This window comes from Dendronephthya gigantea, unplaced genomic scaffold (assembly GCF_004324835.1).
Source record: "Dendronephthya gigantea isolate DGI-Jeju-01 unplaced genomic scaffold, DenGig_1.0 000046F, whole genome shotgun sequence".
Lineage (NCBI taxonomy): Eukaryota > Metazoa > Cnidaria > Anthozoa > Malacalcyonacea > Nephtheidae > Dendronephthya > Dendronephthya gigantea.
This window is the reverse complement of record NW_021163056.1, coordinates 9,903-31,991: the sequence shown is the minus strand read 5'-3', so window position 1 is coordinate 31,991 and position 22,089 is coordinate 9,903. Positions and strand designations below refer to the sequence as shown.

Sequence of the window (22,089 nt, the reverse complement as noted above, 5' to 3'; positions counted from 1 at the left end):
AACAACGACCAAGATAATGCTTGAGTGGACAAAGAGGACATGGTGTTTCCACCCTTGTTGGTGACGTGCAATCATGATCTTCGTCTGAGAATGAAGTCGCAAATGTTCGTATGCGAGTGGAAGGTATTTCTGGAGCTTTCGTGTCTGTTCTTCTTGTAGATTTATCATCTACTGGCAGATCTGGGTCGTAAGCCGTCTCCACTTCTTGATTCATCCAGATCTCGAAATGAATGAGATTCGGCATTTCTTGAATTCGAATTGTTCGTGATGTTTTAGCCCAGGAACGACGTAAACCAGGTGGGAGACGCGCAATTGCCATTCTTAAGTTGTTACTTGAGAAAAGATCTGAGAAGAAGTTCATTCTTTCCAAGGTGAATATGCAGTTTCGTAATTCGTTATGAAATTGACTCAAAGCGTATCTGTTTCCAGGGGGAATCCTGTCACCTTTGGTAACCTTTTCAATCACTGCTCGAGCCACTATCACTGGATGACCAAAACGCTTCTTCAACCACTTTAAGGCTACGGCATACGCTTTTCCATCGCAACCAAGACCTTGGACTAACAACTTGGCTTGTCCATCTAAATGCATTTGAAGTTGGTCATTCTGCGAGTATCCGTGGAGTATGGTTTGTTGTGAACGTGTTCGTAAAATCGCTCGACAAATCTTGGCCACTGAATTGGCTCACCATTGAACCGAAGAAGCTCAATCTTTGGGACATCTCTATTATACTCCAGACGTAACAGGGATTCTTCTAATGTCATACCATGTCGACGCTCGTATGGAATAACCGTTTCCTGGTATGGGATTAGTTTATCGATCCAGCTATCCAGACTTTCATGCTGTTCAGTCACGCTATCAACTTTGGTTGATGAAGAAGCTATTGGAAAATTCGTTTGAACTGGAGGATGAAGGCTCGGAAAACTAGGTGTTGGAGTTGGGTAGGGAGACGCAAACGTGGTAATGGTTGGAAGGATTCAGACGAAACTGTGGAGATTGGGGACATTGGTTCAGCATGAGGATTGTTGCTCTTTGACGTGTATCCGATAATGTGGGTAACTGCTGATCTGAATGTTGTACTAATGGGGGCGCGTTGGTGCCATTGGCATTTTGAAATTTTTGATATCAAATCCCACTGGGAACTGAGGTGACCCTTGAACTGGCACTTCAGGTTTTGTTGATTGTGAACGATGTGGTTTGTTCTGTGTAACTTTCACAGAATGAATTTCATTGGAGGCGTCTTCAGGAGGTTGTGGCCTTTCAACTTTTGAAGGACTTGATTTGGACGATTCAGAATCACGTTGGAAAAAAGGCACTTCTGAATCTACTTCGTCGAACTCTTTTAGCCTTTCTTCAAGGTGCGCGTCACGCATGCTTTCAAGATCACGTTGAAACAATTGCGATTCCAGTAGACTCAATTCAGCTTGGTTAGCCGCAGCGATTACTTGTTCTTTGGTCCGTGAAGCCTTTATCTCCGCTTCAAACTGCAATTGTCGCATCTTATTGTTCAGAATTTCTTTCTCCAAGCTTAGCTCTCGTTTTGCGGTTTCTTGGGCTTGAGCTGCTTTCATCGCATCAATGCGTGCTTTACGCTCAAATTGTTTAGCAAGGTCTGATAATGCTAATGATTTGCTTGTTGATGATCTCTTTGAGCTTGGTTTAATGGGTTTATTTGTCATAGGTAATGAACACGGCGGTAATGAAGCATGTTCCGTTTCATCGCGCGAAGTATCGATTTTTTGACTGACTCATGTTAACGTTTGATGGCGAGATTATTTCAGATTCCTGTTTTGTTAGATAGCTCTCGATTTCCTCTAGACATAATTCTTTAGCTTCGCATGCGTTTGCAAACCATTCTTCTGCTTCTCGTTTATCGGTTTCCAGTACTAATAGGTTTGTCAACGCTTCGTTAATTGTTCTAATATTCGGAAATAAACGCTCGGTTATTGCATTTCGTATTATATTTACTTCGATTTGGTTGCTCTTTTCTTTCATGAGCTCTTTCACTTCGTTTATCTTTCTGGTTAGGGCAGAAAGTTTCCCTGCGCGGGACGCCTTTGTGGATTGGATTTTCTGCTCGATGATTTCTTCGGCATCTCTTTCTGGTGGAACCACCGTTCGCTTTTTACTTTCGTCACCCTCGACCAGTCTTTCCGTTGTAGACATTTGATTCTTTGAGTTTCAGTACTGCTATCCGGTTCGAAGGACCATTATGTTCGCTGAGGAACTTTACTGTTTTCCCTACTAGTGTTTACAAAACCTTAAAGCATAGCGTTCCCGCCTATCTCATACTCACACACACACTAAAAACATATTTTGATCAAAAGGTTATATACAGCCATTATAAATTTGCATATTATCATTAGTCATGCTTGAATCTACCATTAATTTTCACGTCTCTAACACCAAGAGTTTAGAGCAGACAAAATCATTCAAGGAACACAAATGATTGATATAGATCGAATGTCCAAATCTATGCTAAACCAACTAATGCGTATTTACAAAAACCCAGAATTATCCATTAGGAAAGTACCTGACATTAGTTTTACTGGTGAAACTGCAACTGACGTTACGGGACCAACTCGAGAGTTTTTCTATGTAGCAATAGACAGCCTTGTCAAAGTTGATGAAAGATCTGGCATTCAGCTATTTTTTGGAGTACTTGGGCACATGTTACCGCTCTGCAGTTTGGACGCCCTTTCTGGTGGGTGCTTTCTTATGGTTGGCAAATTATTAGCCCATAGCATATTACATGGTGGTTCAGGCCTGGTTGGTTTAGCGCCACCAGTTGTCAAATACATTGCTACAGGTTCAGTTGATATTGCCCAGGCAATTGTGACAATGGATGATCTTGGAGACATCGAGCTAAAAACATTACTTAAACAAGTAAGTTATTATGATGTACACTTAATAATATGCATGTGTAAAAAACCTAGTCATAGCAACTGGTTATATGCTATTTTAGAGCTTAACCTTTTAGGTGGCAATGTGCCAGGATGCACCTTACTATTATTTTACTCTGTTAAATGCCATATACTGTATACGATTTTACTCGTCAGGGGAGAGTGCCAAATTCAGAGACCATGTTATGTACTCGGGGTCTAAAAGTGCTCAACCAATCACAGTCCACCATTTTCATTTTTGCCATAAGTGATGCTTGCAATACAATTAATTCTTATTAGCTTAGTAGAATTATTAATTAGTTAAGAAGGCCAGGTTTAAAGGAATTGACTCATTTGATTTTGATACTAACGAAAAAAGAAATGCGGTGCAGTGGTTTCTTGATTTTTAGTGCAAAGTTTGAGAAACTTTGCAGTATTGTGATGAGTGGCGAAATTCAAACGAGTCAGTAAGTCAGTCAGACAGTCAGTCAGTCAGTCATAGTGTAAACTTTACGGGGGGTAAACTTTATGCGTATAGTACCTTTTTTTATATGATCAGTAATTTAAAGTTTTTAAATCAGTTTAACTTGCTTTATTTATTAATTCTCTACATCCCTTTTGCTAAGTTTACTAAAATATTGAGGAATGTTGACCGTTACTGTAAATTTTGAAGCATTCCTTTTCTGCGGTTTGGGTTTTGTTTCAAAGGGATTTGCGCAGATTTGCCCCCGGAACACCCGATTTTTTCCTATACGTCGCAACTGCGCATGTGCTGTCGAGCCTTCAACATTACTCACGATGTAAAGAAACGAGGAGCGACGAGCATTGCTTCAAAACATTCCGGGCGTAAAAATCGTGCAATTCTTTGAGAATCTACGCAATTTATGAACTTATGTTATGAATTACGAGCATTCAATTCGACACAAATATATTTTGGAAGGTTTATTCCATAAATAAAGCTGCATAAGAGGTTAGGAAGAAACGACGCTGTGTTGTTTATGTATTGATAGATCTCTTACACAAATGACGAATATATATTATGTCGATAGCAAGTCGATACCTCGTATTCTGCATACAGTACATAAATGATACTATACAAAACAGGCATTTTGTGAAGTAATCAAATCATTTTGGCGGTATACAGCATTGATTATAAGTATATTGTTTTGTATCGATTTACGCGTCGAAGTATCCACATCATAGACATAACATGCACCGCGGTTTATTTACGTTATTTACAACGCAACTATTTTGGCTATTCTTATGAAATGACTGATAAATTGTTGCCATGATATAAATGTAGTGAATGTAGTCGCAGTTGTTTGACGAAGGAAAGAGACTAAACTGAGAAAATCGCGCCCGGTTTACATGCATGGGTAACTAAAATTATAATTTAATAGTGCCATTACCGGTATCCGCGACTAACGTAACTTGAGTACTTTGAGTAATTTCCTTTTGATTAATGTTTAACCTAGTTCATTATATTTTTACTGGCATAAGTCAAAATGTTTATGTTGGGAAAACGTGTTGCTCAGGTATTACAGGGCATGAAAACTTTGCATTATCCTTGGATCCCTAGTTTAGAAGAAGCTGACAAAGAGTCAGGTATGGGGCCATGGGCAAAATGTGTGACACTGTTTAGCTGATTTTTGACATTCCCAATCCCCATTTTAAAACTTCAGAAAAAAAAATTTCACTGATCCACATAAGATTTCTAAAGAAATATTTATAAGTTAATAAACAAGCTGTTGGAAAATTTGCTTTGAATTTTAGGTTAATCTGGGATTAAACGAACTAGCTTTTGAACAACCGGCCCCAGGAGGAAACCTTGCCCTTGGTACAATGTTGATAAGTTTTAAGGGAGTGGTCATAGTGGTCATCATCCATCCAAAGCTTTTAATTTTATTGTTTCAACACCCGCTACCACCTTAAGCATCATATATTTTGTGCAGTCGGACTGTTTATTATTTTTCTATTAATGACTGTTATTCTGTAAGCACAAATATTATTAGGTGGCAAGAGAGCTAACAGGATTCAGTCGTTAGCTGTCGCTGGTATGACAAGTGATAGATGTTGTAAAATAGTCTAATATACCGGTAATAAGAGCCTTTGTGTTTGTTATATGCAAATCAGGCCTAATGATTGCAGAGTTTTGTAAAGTTTTGTCGACACTCTATTACATCACCCACTTGTCATACCAGCAACAGCTAACAACTGAATGGAAACTAGCCTTAAGACTCACCCTTAAGACCCATACAAAATTGCCACCTAAGATCGTCCAGACGAATTATCCGTCTTTAGTATAAACAAAGCAAATGTTAGTACACTATTTTGAACTTTCATTCTTTGCCGACCCAGTTTCAGGAAAAAAATTGACATCTATATTGCTCATGTTCATAACTGGTTCACAAATCTTGGTGGATGAATTCAAAATTGAATTCTACGATGATCCCACAAAATCTCTTCTGGAAGCTGACAGTTGCTTCAATAAGGTTATTTTGCCGATTTGTCACGACAGTTATGCTAAGTTCAAGAAAGCATGCCAGACATACATCGTTGGTTTGGTGTAGTCAAGGTTATGGAAGGTTTTAGGTTTCAACATGCAACAACATGTGACTGTAAGAGGTTAATGTTAAACGTTGTGTTGGTTTTGTTCCTCAAAAGTTTACAATTTTGGACCATTATTGAAATTGTGGTGGGAAGACAGAACAATAGATTGTAAATATGATCAATGCGGTCGTTTAGTTTAAAAAAAGTGGTTACAGTACAAACAGTACAGTGTACACCACTAATAACTAATCACTAGTATACAGTATGTCACAAGGTAACCATTAAAAGATGTAGACATATTTCAAAATGAATCTAACATAGCCGCAAGTAAATATTTACAAGAAATTTACATAAGAATTACAGCATTAATTCTATCTTTACTGCAAATGGTGCTTAAAAAATTTGCACAAAGATTCAAGTAACTGTACTTTCATCATTTTATTGAGTTATCTTTAACAAAAATGAATTTGCATCAAGGATCGTAGATGCAATTTTTTGCAACTTTAGGTGCGATTTTTTTCTGATAAATAAAGATGAATAAGTTGCAGCGTTATAAAGGTTCAGATGACAAGAAATATATTCAGAACACTTATCACGAGCTTGGCCAGCTTGACACAAGTAGATGTTTAGGGGGTAAATGATTAGGGATTTTACCCCTGGCCGATCCCAAATTTGCAGCCCCTCCCCCCAGCTTCTCCGTTTTGAAATATATAATTGGCCTGAGGAAATGTAAGGTAGTCTGGACCCCTCCATCCTTCCTCCCCCTTTGCTACGACTCTGATAACACAAACACAATCGTTTACATACATCAGAAGAAAATTGCGCTAGAAATTCTCGAAAAATTGCAAATGTAGACAGGCTGGACAATGGACAATGGACACTCGGTAGTTGGTACAACAATTCCATCAGAACTAGGAAAACTCAGTCCCATGCTATCAAAATCAATTCCATAGCTTTCTTGTTCTCTCTGTAGGCATTTATAAGATTGTCAAGAAGTTACATTAAATTTTTAAAGATGTACTCTACATATATTGTAGTGTCTGAAAAGTTTCATTATTGTACACCATCTTGTTATAGATTTTGCCATAAATAACAACAAGTATATATGTTAACCCATTTAGTGATAGCACTCTCCCCCTAACGTGTAAAATCGTCTGGCATTACTGTAGACAGTAAAATATTAAAGTAGGGTGCATCTGGGCCCATTGCCACTTAAAGGGTTAAACCGGATAATACAAGCACAAATGTGATCATATATGCTGGTGCAGCATGAATTAATAGTCAATTTTTTGTTTTATCCACATTCAAAATAACTCGTTCAGCATTAAGTGCTTGTATTATTAGGGAATGCTGTTATAAAATGCTAGTGCAAACCAGATTTGCACAATGTATGTACCCACCTCATTTAGGTTTTCCCAGACTTCTTTTGCAATTGTTCCATGATGGTTAGCAATTCTAAATAAACCTTAGATCCAATGTTGGTTTGATTGTAGATGATTGTAGATGCTATGGAAGTTATTCAGTCGATGAAAGGAAAATGGAAAACATTTGGCGATGATGCTCTTTTAAAAACCTCAACACGCTAGCACGAAAGTATAATTCCAAACGATTAGATTGTTGCAGACAGGTATCCTTAGTTGAGCATAAAGAATGCAGAGAGACAACGAAGAGCTGAAAAGTGAAAAAGGAGTCCAGAAAGGTCAAATCTTCGGAAAAGATCAGAGTCTTCCAAAACAGTGGAAAAAGTGTTTAAGATACGGTGGAAACAAGGAATCTTTCATATCTTTCTTATGTGAACACTGGAGGTCATGTAACTCCTCCCGGTGGTTTTCCATTTCAACTATGTACGTAACTGCTAAAGAAATATGCTATGTTTTATATCCCGGTGATTCCACGAACGATATTGTTACAAGTAATGAGGTGTCTTTGCTTCATAGCAACGACGAAGAAGCAGACACTCGTTTAATTCTACATGCCAACCACGCAGCAGCAACGTATGATAAAGTTATTATCAAAAGCCCTGATACAGATGTTCTTATACCTGCGATTGGCCTGCAACAACAGATGCAGAAAGAGATTTTCTTTTTGACTGGCACGGGAGATAGACGTCGTTGCGTATTTGTAGCAATTATCTCGAAATTCTTGGGCGTGGCTGTTGCTCTTTGTTTACCAGGCTTTCATGCTTTTACTGGTAATGGCATTAGCAATCAAGCAGCATCATGGTATCAGTGTTTAATGCAGAAGTCGATCTTCCATCACTGGTTGGCAATGGCTGGACGCTTGACGATAAAGAACTGGAGATAACTTGGATGACACGCCCACCCGCTCCGCGATCTTTAATTGAGTGTGTTGAGTGCAAGTGCAAGATTCTAGATGCTCGACCATGCGTTGTTCCTGCAAAAAGGCTGACTTAAAGTGCGCTGACCTATGTTCGTGTGGTGATTGCCAGAATGCAGTAGTTGAAGATGGTAACGACGATGATAGCAGTTATGGCCTGGCTCAATCTGATGACGATGATGAACTTGAAGGATCAGGATCTAATCTGGATTTCGAAGATGACGTCGATGATGAGTTGTGGTATTAGCTGTCCGATTAAAAGGGTTGAGTTCAACATTTTATTTGTGTTTTAAAATTATAAGGCGCTCGTAATTCTCCCACATGGTATTAAAACGCATGGCTGATATCAACCTTGGTATGCGTGTTCAATATTTTAACATGTACAGTAGTTGTACGTTGCAAATCACGTTTAAATTGATGTTGGCGTTGGTAATTAACTTTGTCAAAAAACTGAGATGTTGTAAATAGTTTTGTTGAGAAAACGTGTGTATTATAAAAGTAGTTAATATAAAAACAAAGGGTATGCTGGAAAATAATTGTGTAGTAATTATTTTATATAAATTGACTAGAAACAAAACGCTCGTGGAATGATTTTGATGCGTGTAAATAAAGTTGTTCTTATTTATTTGTAAATTCCATGAGCAGAATGCTATAAAAAAATCGCAAATTGGCGGATGTTTTTCCGATTAATTGTTGTCTAAGTCTTCTCTGACTAATTTAGTTTTGAAAAACTATGAAAATTTGCGGAAAACCTCGTAAAACTCCACTCAAAGCTTTCTTGTTGAAACCTGCTTGCACAGCAAAATGCTTCATGTAAATACCGGTATAAAACTGCGGAATCTGCTATATATGTCGTATATTACACCAAGTATCCGAGACATTTCCCGAATCAAAATGGCGTCGGTGTATTGCAAAACATGCAAATTCACTGATTTTTCGAAGATGAAATGCTCGAAAACTGCAGGTTTGTGCAGGTGAAAACAAGTGAATTTAGACTTTCTATAACTTATCCTAATTTTCTATCGTGTTTTCAAGTAGTGCCCGAAGGGGGGCAACAAAACTGAACGATAATCGGCCACAGAATACGGCCTATTGAGCTGCTGTCTAAATTGGGGCTCGTATTAACCAGGACAAATCTCGGATAATTCCTTCTCAAATAATAGAATGCCTAGGTTTTATTATCGATTCTGTTCATATGACAGTATGTCTTACGCCTAGAAAGCGGGATAGCCTCCATAAGCTCTGTCAGACTTTTTTATACCCTGGAAAGCAGTTTACTATTCGCGAGGTCGCATCTTTTATCAGGAAAATAGTTTCATCCTTTCCTGGAGTAGAGTTTGGCCCTTTGCATTATCGAAACTTAGAATCTAATAAGGACCATTGCCTTAAGCAAAGGTTAGGAAATTTTGAGGCCAAAATGACCTTGTCACTGTTAAGTCTTACTGAAGTTCAGTGGTGGCTTCAGAATGTTCGATTAGCCACAAAGAATATCCACCATGATCAACCAGACATTTTTCTTTACACTGATGCGTCAAGTTTAGGCTGGGGGGCACATACATCTCGGAGTTGGCAGCAGCTATGTAAATTTTGAGTTATTACAATTATTCATGTCTTTAGAAATCTATTGTTTTCACAGTAAGTGAACACTAAAATATTAGCATAGCGGGACAAATAGATTAACAAATGGGCAACATTTTGTGGTCAACGGCAGATTGATCCCTTGCATCCCACTGTGATCTGCGTTTTGGAGTTTCTCCAAAGTTTGTTTGAGCAAGGTTTGAGTTACGCAGCTCTAAATACGGCACAGTCAGCCATTTCTAATTTGGACTTACAGTCTGTTTTAACCGGAAATAATAAACCAGTGGGACAGCATCCTCTAGTGTGTCGTTATCTTCGAGGAGTCTTCAACGAACGAAAGCCTGTTGCGAAATATACTACAATTTGGCCAGTAGATAAAGTTCTTGATCACTTGAATACCTTATGGCCGTTGGAGTGGTGTTCTACGAAGGAACTCGCATACAAGTTAGTCATGCTAATTGCTTTAACGACTGGCAAAGATGTCAAACATTAACATTATTGGATATATCGGCGGATCATATGCAAAAAAACGTTGTTATGACTTTGCGTTAACAGATCATGTGAAACAAGATCGCCCAGGGAAAGTCTTCAGTAATCTTCGCCTTTATAAATACAGTGTACCCGAACTGTGTGTTTATACAACCTTAGAGTGTTTTACTGTGACTGCACCTCTCCGAGCCTCTACCAGGCTTTTCGTCTCGTTCATCAAGCCATATAATGCGGCCACTTCTTTTACGATTGGTTGTTGGATTAAAGCAGTTTTACAGCAGTCCTGGTATCGACACCCAGTCCTTTTCTGCTCACAGTACTCAATGTGCATCAGCGAGCAAGGCAGCTACGTCAGTTACGGCAGATGTGATTCTGAAAACTGCAAGCTGGGCTGAGGAATCCACGTTCCGATGCTTTTACAAAAAAACTGTGGCCATCACGAATCAAATGAGTGTTGCGGTTTTGCAGTAACTTTCATTAACATTCCTAATTATTCAGTGTGATATTTACCTTGATACTTGCCTATCGATTCTCTAATTATATTACGTATGCATAGTTGTTGTGTACCATTTTGTGTTTCCTGCTTTAAAATCTCATGTTAGCCCGGATGTACGTAATGATTTGGTAGAATTTAACAATTAAACAAGACTTACCTGGAAGTTTAAGTTTGATGGTAATTCTACCAAATTATTTAAGTACAGGAGGGTTAACATGCCCATATAACCCTTCCCGCTCTTCACTGGAAGGTGTCATCATTGTATTTTACTATGTACAAGTTGTACGTTTACAGGCTATATGCTATGTGTGTTTGGAGTTTCGTCAACCCAAAATGTTCTTTTAAGACTGATCTCGTGGCGGTGTGTGTGCATCTCATGTTAACCCTCCTGTACTTAAATAATTTGGTAGAATTACCATCAAACTTCAACTTCCAGGTAAGTCTTGTTTAATTGTTAAATTATAAGGGATCTGTGGCTTGACCAGGGAAGTTGTTGTTGGAATGGTTGCAAATCTTGAAAGCAGAGAACTGCGTAGCAGAGAGTATATATCAAGACAACTTCCTCTCGAGCATCCACAAACTTCCGCTACAGATGATGTCGAAGGCATGTTTTCGCTACTTCATGAAATGTTGGGGGATATCTTTGATCTTAAACAATTTCATGAAGCACAAGCAAAGATATTGAATGAATTCGACAAGAGGATCGACCCAGATTTTAAAATTTTTTTACTGGTCAGGGGGCTTTCTTAAAGAGGCAGTGTCAGCCTATGTTAACACAAAAAATCTGAACTGTCTGCAAGTTTAGAAATGTCCATTGTTTTGTAGCTTTATTTTATACATATAATGGTTTACAAATAGCTCAAACTTCTATCTTAAGCAGTAATAGTTTACTTTCGTTTTATGTCCACAAGTCCCAATTCCTGGTAAAACGTGTTTCCTAGTAATAGGATATAGTCACGTGACTATAATTTACTGTCAACAAAACTCAACGTAATATATTAACTATTAACGTGTAACAGTGCCCCAGGCTGAATGGGGCCCCAACTAAGTTAGACATCAAAATTGTGTATTTTTCAGGGAGATATAGGGTGCCAAAAGCTTTTGCAAAATGGGCAAAATGTAGTTGCCAAGTTTTTTAATGGTAAAAAATTGAGGTTGAAATCCTAGAAATTGATGATAATGGACTAGTCAGAAAATTTTTTTTACCTGAAAATGTTGTCTGAACGGCCCTGATTAGGGGCAATTGTGAGACTCATATTTTGCACTAAACTGAAAAAGAATGCCTGTAAACACAAAATAAAGCAATAACAAAAAGCTTGATTTTTCCCATCTGAAAATTTTTTACTCCAAAATCTGAGATATGTCCGTAATTTTAAACACTTTAATGGCTTAGACTTTCTCAATGATCTATCACAGATCCCCAGGGAAAATGTGGCACAATATGAAAATCCTAACGCTTGTTGGCAACTTTTACAAAATCTCTCTGAACTGCATAAAGCTAAAAATATTTTTTTCTGTGATAAATTTAAGGATTGTGCCTAGACTAATGATATTAAACAAAGTTGGTTACATTAACCATCTTCTGGCTAGAAAACACAATTCTGATATCATTCCCCATCTAAAAACTGGTAACATAATTACTTCTGATAAGTCAATGATAGCATAAGCGTTTAATGACTTTTTTGTGAGCACTGGGCCAACACTATCCGCTGAAATTGACCCTGACTCCCAGAACTCGTCAGCAACCCCATTTCTGATACGGATCCGATGACCCTTCACACCCTGACTGAAATTAGCGAACAAGAAGTGTTTCTTCTTCTAACTAATCTCAAAACTTCAAAATCATCTGGCCTTGACTCTATCCCTGCCACCTTTTATAAAGGAAGCTTTATTTACCATTGCATAGACCACTTTCATGACTGAGAGGAAATTCTCAAAATTATATTTCTATGTAACTCGGCAATTTCCTTAAATAGTTCCCAAATCATAATTCTGCATCTGAATCCATAAAAAAGTTTTATTTGCATTCAAAAACACCTGTACAGAAAGATTGTGCCAAAATTTAAACGCAATTTTAGAATTTTGGGTACAACACACCCTTCCCGAAAGCTCATCACTTGGCTATAAAGCCTCACATTCATGAAAAACTATTTTGGCTTAGAGCATCAATGTTGTAGAGTAGGGCGTTGAAGACTTGAAGTAATCATATAAACGTCTTGTGCATTTTCTGTAACAAAAATTCATCCCAATTTTAGAAACAGAATTTCCACAAGATATGTTGTATATTGTTTTAGATCAAAGAGATACATGTAATTCCAAAATTTCAGTGAAATTCAATAAATCTAAACATGTGTATGCATTTTAGAATACAGTTTTGCAACATAGGGTGCTTATATAAGGTTTACACAGGACAAGCAAGAATTTCATCCCAATTTTAGAAATGGAATTTCAACAAGATATTTTAAATATTGTTTTAGATCATCGAGATACATGTAATTCTAAAATTTCACTGACATTCATTAAATCCGAACATGCCTATGCATTTTGGAGTACAATGTCTCGTTTTCGTGTGGCATTTATAGTCAAGTCTTGTGCGAGAGCTCGAAACTTGCAGGAAACACTCGCCAGATTTTAAAAAACTCCAGTAAAAATATTAAATCCCCTGCCCCATCGCAATTATTTTTGGGCCTCCAGGAAAAAATTCTGTTATTATCAAGAGAAAATAATAAGGTAAATTAAGTTTTATCATGTTTTTAACTAAATTATTTGAGAATATTTTTTTACTAGTTTTGCCTTTTATTGATTATTATATATATATTAAATTTGTAAAATCTACGTGAAGAAAAACTTATTATTATTGATATTCATTTAGATAATTGCGAGTTAGATAATTTTACTTTTTCCTTTTCACAAGATTATTTGTTTTTTTGTCGTCTAAAATACCATATAATAAACAACTTACAGACCTCACTGTCATTCAGCAAGTACCCAATCCTTATTAGCATTGACTAGGAGTACGACTACGACTACGGGATTCGTCATTCCCACGCGTTGTTTGCTTACGCCATCAGCCGAAAATCGTAGTCGTTGGGCTTTTGAGTAAGAAATTTACAAACCAACTCGTATTTAAAATCGGAATCAGAATCAGATTTATTTTTACAGGTATACAAAAACAAGAAAAAAGCTCGGCGACTATGAGTTTTGGCTGATGGCGTCAGCAAACAACGCGCGAGGATGACGAATCACATAGTCGTAGTCACTGCTACAGCTCCCTACTGTCGTGTTAACAACATTCGAAATTTGGATTAGAAATTTCCATAAAAATTCATAACTATATACGACGGCATAGAGGGGCTTTCTGGAGAAAATTGTTGAATATTTTCATTACAAATAAATAAAGCTAACAACTATCTAATCATCAACTTCATAATTATCATCATCGAATTCGTCATTGTCGCTTTCCATACTCTCCATGTTCAGCATGTTACAGTATTCCGCTATTGCTTCTTCAGTAATGTCCTCGTCAGGATAATGTGCTTTCTGGGTGTTGGGCGAAACATCAATGTTAAATTGCTGCTTGAGAATACCAATGAAGAAAGACAGTGAACGTATTCTTGACGACAATACAGCTATAATTCCACGATTGCTTTCAGAAAGATTGTCTGCCTTTAGCACATTATACCAAGAAGAAAAAGTTGATGCAGTTGCTCATTTCATCTTTTAACATAACAACTTCTTCCTCACATCTTTGTTTTATATTATACATATCAATTAAGTGATTTTTAATTGATCTCGGCATGTGCACGTTACATTGTTCGGCGCTGTCTAACCCATCCCACAACGACGATTCAATATTGACACACTGCTTAAAAGTTAATTGATCTGGATATTGAACTTCCGATATGGTTGACATTTTTCCAGTACTTGCGTTGAAGGTATTCATGGCTTTCTTAATCATACTTGTCTGCCTAGTAATTTGCCCACAAAGTTTCTTCGCAATATTTTGACCATCTATAAAAAGAAAGATAGCTTGATTGTTAATAAAAATGTATGGAATTGTTACCACTGCGAAGTTAGTACGAAATACTCAGGCTTAAACATCTTGCAGGAATCGACAAACGGCACTCCAGGAAGTACTAGTACTTCAGCTATTTCAGGTAGATGGCTCTCAAATGCAACCTTTAGGTGTAGCCAGCTACATTCCATAACCAATAAGGGTTAAGCATAGTTAGGTTAGGCATGTTTCCTCATCATAAAACATTACAGATGTTTTGATTTGAACTCCTAAAAAACATATTTAATAGCAGTAAGATTAAAGATATACCTTATATTTTTTTATTGGGTACCTTCAGTTAACTGTCAGGTTGTTTTTCTAAAAGCAACTGTTATAAAATGTTTTTAGTCAGACAGTAAAGAATTCAGAAACTTTAGGAATAGAAATATATGTACATCAAACACCATACCAGATGAATTAACAACGGTAATCTCTTTAACATAGCCACTTAAATCATGCACATCAGGTTTTCTCCACACATCTCTTTCAAACACAAAAACCTCAAACCTGATAAAAGCATGATAATATACAGTACTGTTGTTAATGGGGAATTCTCCCCTGCTATACCCATAAACTACCAGCTAACAGAGGTAGTCTAATTAAACAGATATAATTAACCATAACTATCAACTATTGTTTCCTAGCTTCGTCTATTTTATATAAATTAGGTAATTGAAAAAAAAATTGTTTATTTCTTTTGAAATTAAGCTGGAAACCAGAAATCATTGCTGTTCACTTACATTCACCCTACCTATATTCATGCAGCTTATACGTTATAATTATACTCTACCTTCCATATCTCTGGCACATGCACAGACTGCTTGTGCTTCTTATTACAACACTCAGCACACATTAATTGCAAGATTCCCACATTGAAGGCATCGGCACTCAGCTATGTTTGAACAAAAAAGCAGCAACTGGTATCATTGGATAATGCCATGCTTTCAATGTATTTATCCAGCATACTTTCATGTATGTTTGACCAGGCTTCCATTTCTGCTTCCTTTCTCTGACGATATTGTCTAACACGAGTTTTAAGGAGGAATTGTTTTCCATATTGGGGAATTTCATTTGTGTGACCATCATCTACATTGGCAAGTGGCAACATTAGTAAAGTCAACGATTGATCCATCATACTGATCACCTTCATCTATATCTTTAACATTATGATCACTGGTGTTCTCTTGCCCCGAAACAGATGATTGGCCAGGTAATGTTATATGAACTGGTATGGTAACTTTGGAGCGTTTACGAACACATCCCTCTCAATATTCCACAACTTTAAATGTTGTTTTTAACTTATTTCCTCGTGCCCTATAAATTATATAAAGAAATTTGACTTTTAAAAAACAAAAATATAATAATAATAAGTGTACAATCACCATTTACAAAACAATCAAGGTTAGCTTTCATCGTAATCATTTCATGACTTATGAGACTTATTGAGGGTGAAATACCCAGGCAAAGGCGAATAAATAAATAAATCAAAGGCAAAATACCCAGGGAAAGTGGTGATATATTTGTATCTTAGCTATAAAAAAATGCACAGTACACTATTTTAATAACTCACATGTTTTGTAAACAATCACATTTGAAGTTTTCCCAAAGCTACCCTAGAGTTGATTGCAACGTTCCAAGCCGGTACAGCAAAATCCAATAATTACAACGAATGAATAACAGAATAAGAACACAAAGCCAGCAGGTACGGCAGATTTTTCTTTGGCACTTACATATGGGCAATGAGAGATAATAAAACCTGTTTATATATGTGTAATCGGGTGAATACACAAAAGTACAGCTCTCGATTGAGACCTAGGAAAGCCTGGGAAGGACCCAGAGCCAACATAGCCACTCAATTCCCTAAGGTTATCGTTAAATTTACTAGGAGAGATAAAGGGAAAATTCTATGAAGGAAGAAAGCAGCTTTTTGACAAGTCAACAAAAGATATTTGTCATGCTTAAGTTATCAGATAATCGAATCTTCGTTGCTGAATGTCTAAGTCTGAGAAACAAGGGGTTATTTGCATTATTGAATTTAAAGAAGGACAAAAAATTAAAGTTTAATATGGACACACTCGGGTCGTATTTATCTTAGAAAGGACAATGATTCACCCGCACACTTTATAAAAAGTCAGGAAGATGTAAACTCTTAAATATAAGTACTTTAATAATTATATATGCCTGTTTGTATAAAAGAGGTGATCCACGCTATTAGTTTCAAAAATCTGTTATCACAATGGGATGAGGTAGCAGAAGGCAAGAAAAGTGTCATTATCAAGGGTGAAACACCCAAAAGCTATAGCTGTAAAAATAAGTCGCCATGTTGTGACAGTAAAAAGCTTTTTGCAAAATCAAAAATTTGCAAGAGGAAATCTTGATCGGATAGTGGGGTTTTAAAATTAAAACATTTTTAAAACATACTCATCAGCCAAAGCACTGCCACTACCCTGATCCTTTGTGTGCATCAATTTTGACATTTCCCACTGTTTTGATTTTTGAACCTCTCTGACTTCTCTGTATGGCAAAATTTGGAAGTGTGATGCATGTAAATTGCAAGCAATGGTACCTTTAAATTATTTGTTCAAGCTGTTAGAGCAAAGAAAAGTTCAATATAATGGTGCATCAACACTTAATCAAAATATTTTTATCAAATAGGTGGTTCGAGTAGCCAGCAACATTCCTTAATTAATCAAATTAATTTCAATCTAATATATCTAATTAATGTTAGTTATTAAGTTCATAATTGTGAACCCTTTAAATAACAAAAGAAACTGTAATAGTGACTGTTAATCAGTTAATAGAGACGTCATGGCCAGAAATTCGCGACATTGAGCCAATTCTTCGTCAGCGGTTAACCGAGGTAAATTTAAAAATGGCGGCGACCAAGCGTCAGGCTACGCGTGTTGACTACACGCAATTAGACAACTTTAGCTCTGTTGTTTTGTACGATAATTCTGCACCCCGAAAGAAGAAGGGAATGACATATGAGGTGGAAAGAATAATTGAGGGTCTCCCAGGGGGGGTATGGGTTCCTGTGTTCCCTTTATAATTTTTACTTTGTTCCCTTGTTCCCTTCAAAAATTTTGACGTGTTCCCTTGTTCTTATTTGAAATTCGTAATTACACTATACACTCTAATTATAATCTAAATTATTACTTTCTTGACGTGTTTTAAAATAAACTAAATGTATGGTTAATAATAATAATAAAATTTATTCAATAATTATTACAGACATTCATGTCATTGTCCAACGAATAAACAATAAAGTATCATAAATGTTAATAATAAATAAAATCATCCCCGTTTGGTCTTTTCCTTCCACGCCTTGGCCTCTTATTTGTTGAACATTCTGGAGCATCATCAAGGCACTCTCTAACCTCTCTCGCTTCATTAATCGTCACTGCGTCAACGCATTCAATCAAGCACGATTGATACTTTAGAAACGCATTCTCTGTCAGTTCAAGGTTGCCACCTTCCGTAACAGTTTTCTCTATGGATCCAGATATGTCTTTCACATTGACCTCGACAATTCCTTCTTCACTAAACAAAAGAGGATTGAAAGGGTCACTTTCAAAATAAGTGGCATTTGTTTTCTTTGTTGAAGCATTTACGTTTTCGTGTAACATGTATAACATCATACGGCCAGAATTAATGTCAGACGCAAGAAAAACAACGTTTCCGGTGATATAGAGACAAGTGTCACCACTGTCACTGCTGTGTCCATGATCGTGAGAAGTAACTGTTTCGGCATCATTTTCTGCAATTTTTGAGAAATCCAAAGGCTCGCTTGTTGGTTCGGCTTGCGCATAGAGATTTATCGGCAGACTACCAGGGTTGTCCTTAGTACTCATGTTCCGCACAGTCTTTTGTGGGACACTTTGGCCATACTTCATGCGCCAGTTTCTCATTTGCTGCTCCTGTGGCTTTGTCAACTTTGTTGATGAAGGAGGAGCCACCTTAGGCAGGGTTGAATATGGCAAATCAGACTTGACTCTTGGGTAGTGGGACTTTGCACTGGTATAGTAAGAAAATTTGGTTTTGCACATCTGCTTCAAGTGTTCCTTCATCGCCCGACTGAACCGGAAGTCAAATTGCAGTTGCATTGGCATATCATATGCTCCTGCCCTCATTTCAGAGAAAAAATTTTCCACTACAAGCGTCAAGAGGCTTTTAAGTTTAAACACTTTCAAAAGTTCTGGTGCATAGTTTTTAAAAATGTCTCGAATTTCTCTCAAAGCCAGCAAGATTCGCCTTTCGTCTTCTAGAACGACGGACGAAACAGTTCCCTGCGTACCTTGGGTCTGGGCCTCCTTTCCCAAGAATGCTTTGACTTTATTTACAAATAATCCATCTTTCATTACTGGCATGCACACCTGGGTATCTTTCTTCCATTTCTATTAATTAGAGCAACATGAATTGTAGAAACATTTTAAACTAGGATCAATGAAAATGGTAACATTTTAATTACTAATGATAACATTACAATATAGACAAATGGTCACATATATAGTTTAATCATAACATCCAAAGTAATAAGACACTCCTACCAGTTTTGAATCTTAGCCATTTCTGTTCTTGCCATTCTGTCCTGTTAACCTGAGTGATGTGCTTCTCACTGAGAGACTTGAATAACTGCTCATCCAGTTGCCTGTGTGTATCCTCCTTCCGAACCTTCTTGCTATGGCTACTTGATTTAGGGTCTTTACTTGACTTGTCTTTGTTAGACTCTAATGATGTGCTAACATCATTAATGGTGTTGGAAGTCAAATTTGCATGTATCAGTTCAATTTCATATACTTTTACTGAAACAGAAATGAAAAAATTATTGCATTTCAATTGAGTATTTATCAACTATATAATCTAGAATACTTAAAGTGTTCAACAGCAAAGATGAAATTAATTAAAATGTTATTTGTAGTTTGTTTTAACACTTTAAAATAAAAAAGACAAAGGAGTATATGAAATTAAAAAATTATCCACAACATATAATAGAATACTTTGGAATTTACTTGGAATTTAGTATTGTCTTCACTTACTTATCAATTCTCGCTCTCGGTTTAGCAGTCTTTTTAAGGCAGGCTGCCATTGTTCCTGAGAATCCAATTCAAATATTCTCCCTTTTGGAAATTCTGGCATGGACGTAAAGTCTTTTACACTTAGTGAGATCCTGAACTTTCGAATTTTAAGTTCTGTGCATCGCTTGGCGATTCCAAAGCCTTTTTTAATTCTTTCAACAAGTTCATGAAAGTCTCGATCGCTTTGGGCGCCAACTGCCAATTCAAATGACCACTGCATTGAAGGTTTTACCACGCCATTATGGTAAATTGCAGCAGTGACTGGCAACAATATGCGGTCAGCGTGTTTTTCTTCTTCCAGATTGCTCATATTTGAATGTCCATCCATATACAAATTTCTAATATCTTGATTTACCCGAGCAGAGTCGACCAAATTCTGATAAATCCGTGGCAGATTTTTGCCCCATTTATAGCAAAAAATTGCTGAATATATTGCAAACTACTTATATATTCGCGTCTCGTGTTTTGTATAAATGTCATACTCAGTGTACATAACAGTAAACGTTGCTTGCAGGCTCACATCAGGAAAATAGTAAATACTTCATGTTTATCACTGCTGAAGACGCACATGACGCCTGGAAAGATAAAAAAATATTAATTTATATGGAACTGTGGCAACTTCAGGCCCTTTTAATTTAAAATTCTGTAGCAATTCCCAATTTTTCCGAAAATATAGACTGTGCTCCCCTGTTCCCCTGTTCCTCACTAGATTTCTCGTTCCCTTTCTCCCCATCATTTTTATGTCCTGTTCCCGTGTTCCCACTACAAAATCTATCGTTTTCCCTTGTTCCCCAAATACCCCTGGGAGACCCTCATAATTGGCAGAAAGAAAGAAAAACACGTAAGTATTAAACCGAACTAGCCCGAACTAGCAAAACAAACTATTTAACAAAGCCTGAATTCGTACACTACAACTATAGACTATGCACTAGAACTATAGATTATACACTACAACTATAAACTATACAAAATTAAATAATACAATCTCATAATTTCTACTTACAATTTGGCCTGCTGTATGTACTGAAGGTTATATATTTTAATTAATTAAATAATATATGATATACCAGTCCCTGATTATTATTGTTGATTTTATTATATTAGGACTATTCATATCTTATTAAGTGGGCTGGATGGCCTCTAGATGGGTGTACTTGGGAGCCTTCTGCTCATTTACCTGAGAGCTTATTAAGGTAAATATAACACTGACACCAGCTCTTCATCCTTGATTAGTAAAATTGTCTAGTGTTAGAATGAAATGAAATACTCTGGCATTAGACAGGGTAAAATACTAAAGTAAGGAGCATCTGGGCGCATTTTAACTTAATGGATAAACTACACACATTGGCATGCAGACATGCAACTTAACCAATTACCAACGCTTTCCCCTTGCTAGGTAAAATTGTCTGGCATTAGACATAGTAAAATACTCAGGCATTCAACAGAGTAAAATGTTATAAGTAGGGTGCATCATGAGCTGCAATGTGACTAAATGGATTAAACCATTATGCTATACAAGTAAAATTATCTGAGTAAATATTAAAGAAGGTTGCATTGATGCATTGGTGCAACTCAACTCAACATGCTTCTGAAAAATCTACTTCTCATGATATATATGTGAGCTAATTTATTCTGTTATATTTTTTTGAAGGGGTTATGACCGTCCGCCAAAACCATCTTTAAGCAGACTAGAATCAACTGCTAGAGCATTTGCTTGTGGTATTCTGCACCTTTTAAAATCAAAGGCAATGGGTTGTGGATACATTGACCTTGATCTTGATTGTTGGCGATACATCACCCAAGGGAAAGGAACACCATCAGAACACAGGGGACATGTTCTTTATAATAAGAGTGATTTTAGTCGCCTTCCAATGCTACCTCCTGACTGGTGGTATTATTTTAATCAACATGGGGAGGGGAAGAAAGTTGATTTTCCCATGAAGATCAAACCCATAATTGGTTGGTCATCAAAGAAGTATGTCTTCAATGGAAAGAAAATTGTACCAGGAAAAAGGTTTCCAATTGAAAAAATAAGTGTTTCCTTTGCACGGGTACCTTGTAATGAAAAAAATTATTGTATATAGGTTCAGTACATAACATAAATACATAATAATATTAACAGAATAATAATAACTTATAATAACATGATGAATATTTCAGCTTCACTTTAGAACTTAATTTAATTTTTGTGGAGTGCTTGCTTCAAAATATCCTGTAATTTCTCCAGTTTTCGTACTCGTGTTTGCACTCCTAATTCCTTCAGTTTCTCCTTAATTTCAACAACGGAAAGATTTTCGATATCAATGACGCTTTCGGAAGTGCTCTCTGGTATTTCAGCATTCGGGACAGGTGACAGCTTTCTTCTTTTTCTTCTGCTTTCTTTAATTTCAGTCGACCAGTACTCAGCGTTTGACTTGCTGTACGGTCTATGCATGCGCTCATGTTGGCCAGTTATCTGCAGTCGTTTAGTAACAAGTAGGATATCTTTCGGAGCATCCCACTTGTTTGACTTTGTCAGATGAAATTTTCTCACATCGTCATTATTCTTTTCCACTCCTGGATATGTAAAGAAAAATATATAGTACAAAATTTACTGTTGTAAGTGCTTATCAGCATACGCATGTACAATT

At 36.8% G+C, this 22,089-nt stretch overlaps 1 protein-coding gene across 1 annotated transcript; it reads left to right on the top strand.

Moving 5' to 3' along the window:
• The first annotated feature begins 2,839 nt into the window (after positions 1-2,839).
• Positions 2,840-21,543, top strand: LOC114527709. Its single transcript, XM_028549413.1, has 3 exons — positions 2,840-2,884; positions 20,564-20,652; positions 21,111-21,543. The coding sequence occupies exons 1-3, from the start codon at positions 2,840-2,842 to the stop codon at positions 21,541-21,543; spliced, it is 567 nt and encodes a 188-aa protein (XP_028405214.1).
• The last annotated feature ends 546 nt before the right edge of the window (positions 21,544-22,089 follow it).

What these genes read in the sequence shown, in the direction of transcription:
- LOC114527709 (XM_028549413.1), top strand. Translation starts at nt 2,840, where the DNA reads ATGGATGATCTTGGAGACATCGAGCTAAAAACATTACTTAAACAA. An exon ending in TAAAAACATTACTTAAACAA is followed by an intron (nt 2,885 to 20,563) that starts GTAAGTTATTAT and finishes TTATTATATTAG; the next exon opens with GACTATTCATATCTTATTAA. An exon ending in TTACCTGAGAGCTTATTAAG is followed by an intron (nt 20,653 to 21,110) that starts GTAAATATAACA and finishes ATTTTTTTGAAG; the next exon opens with GGGTTATGACCGTCCGCCAA.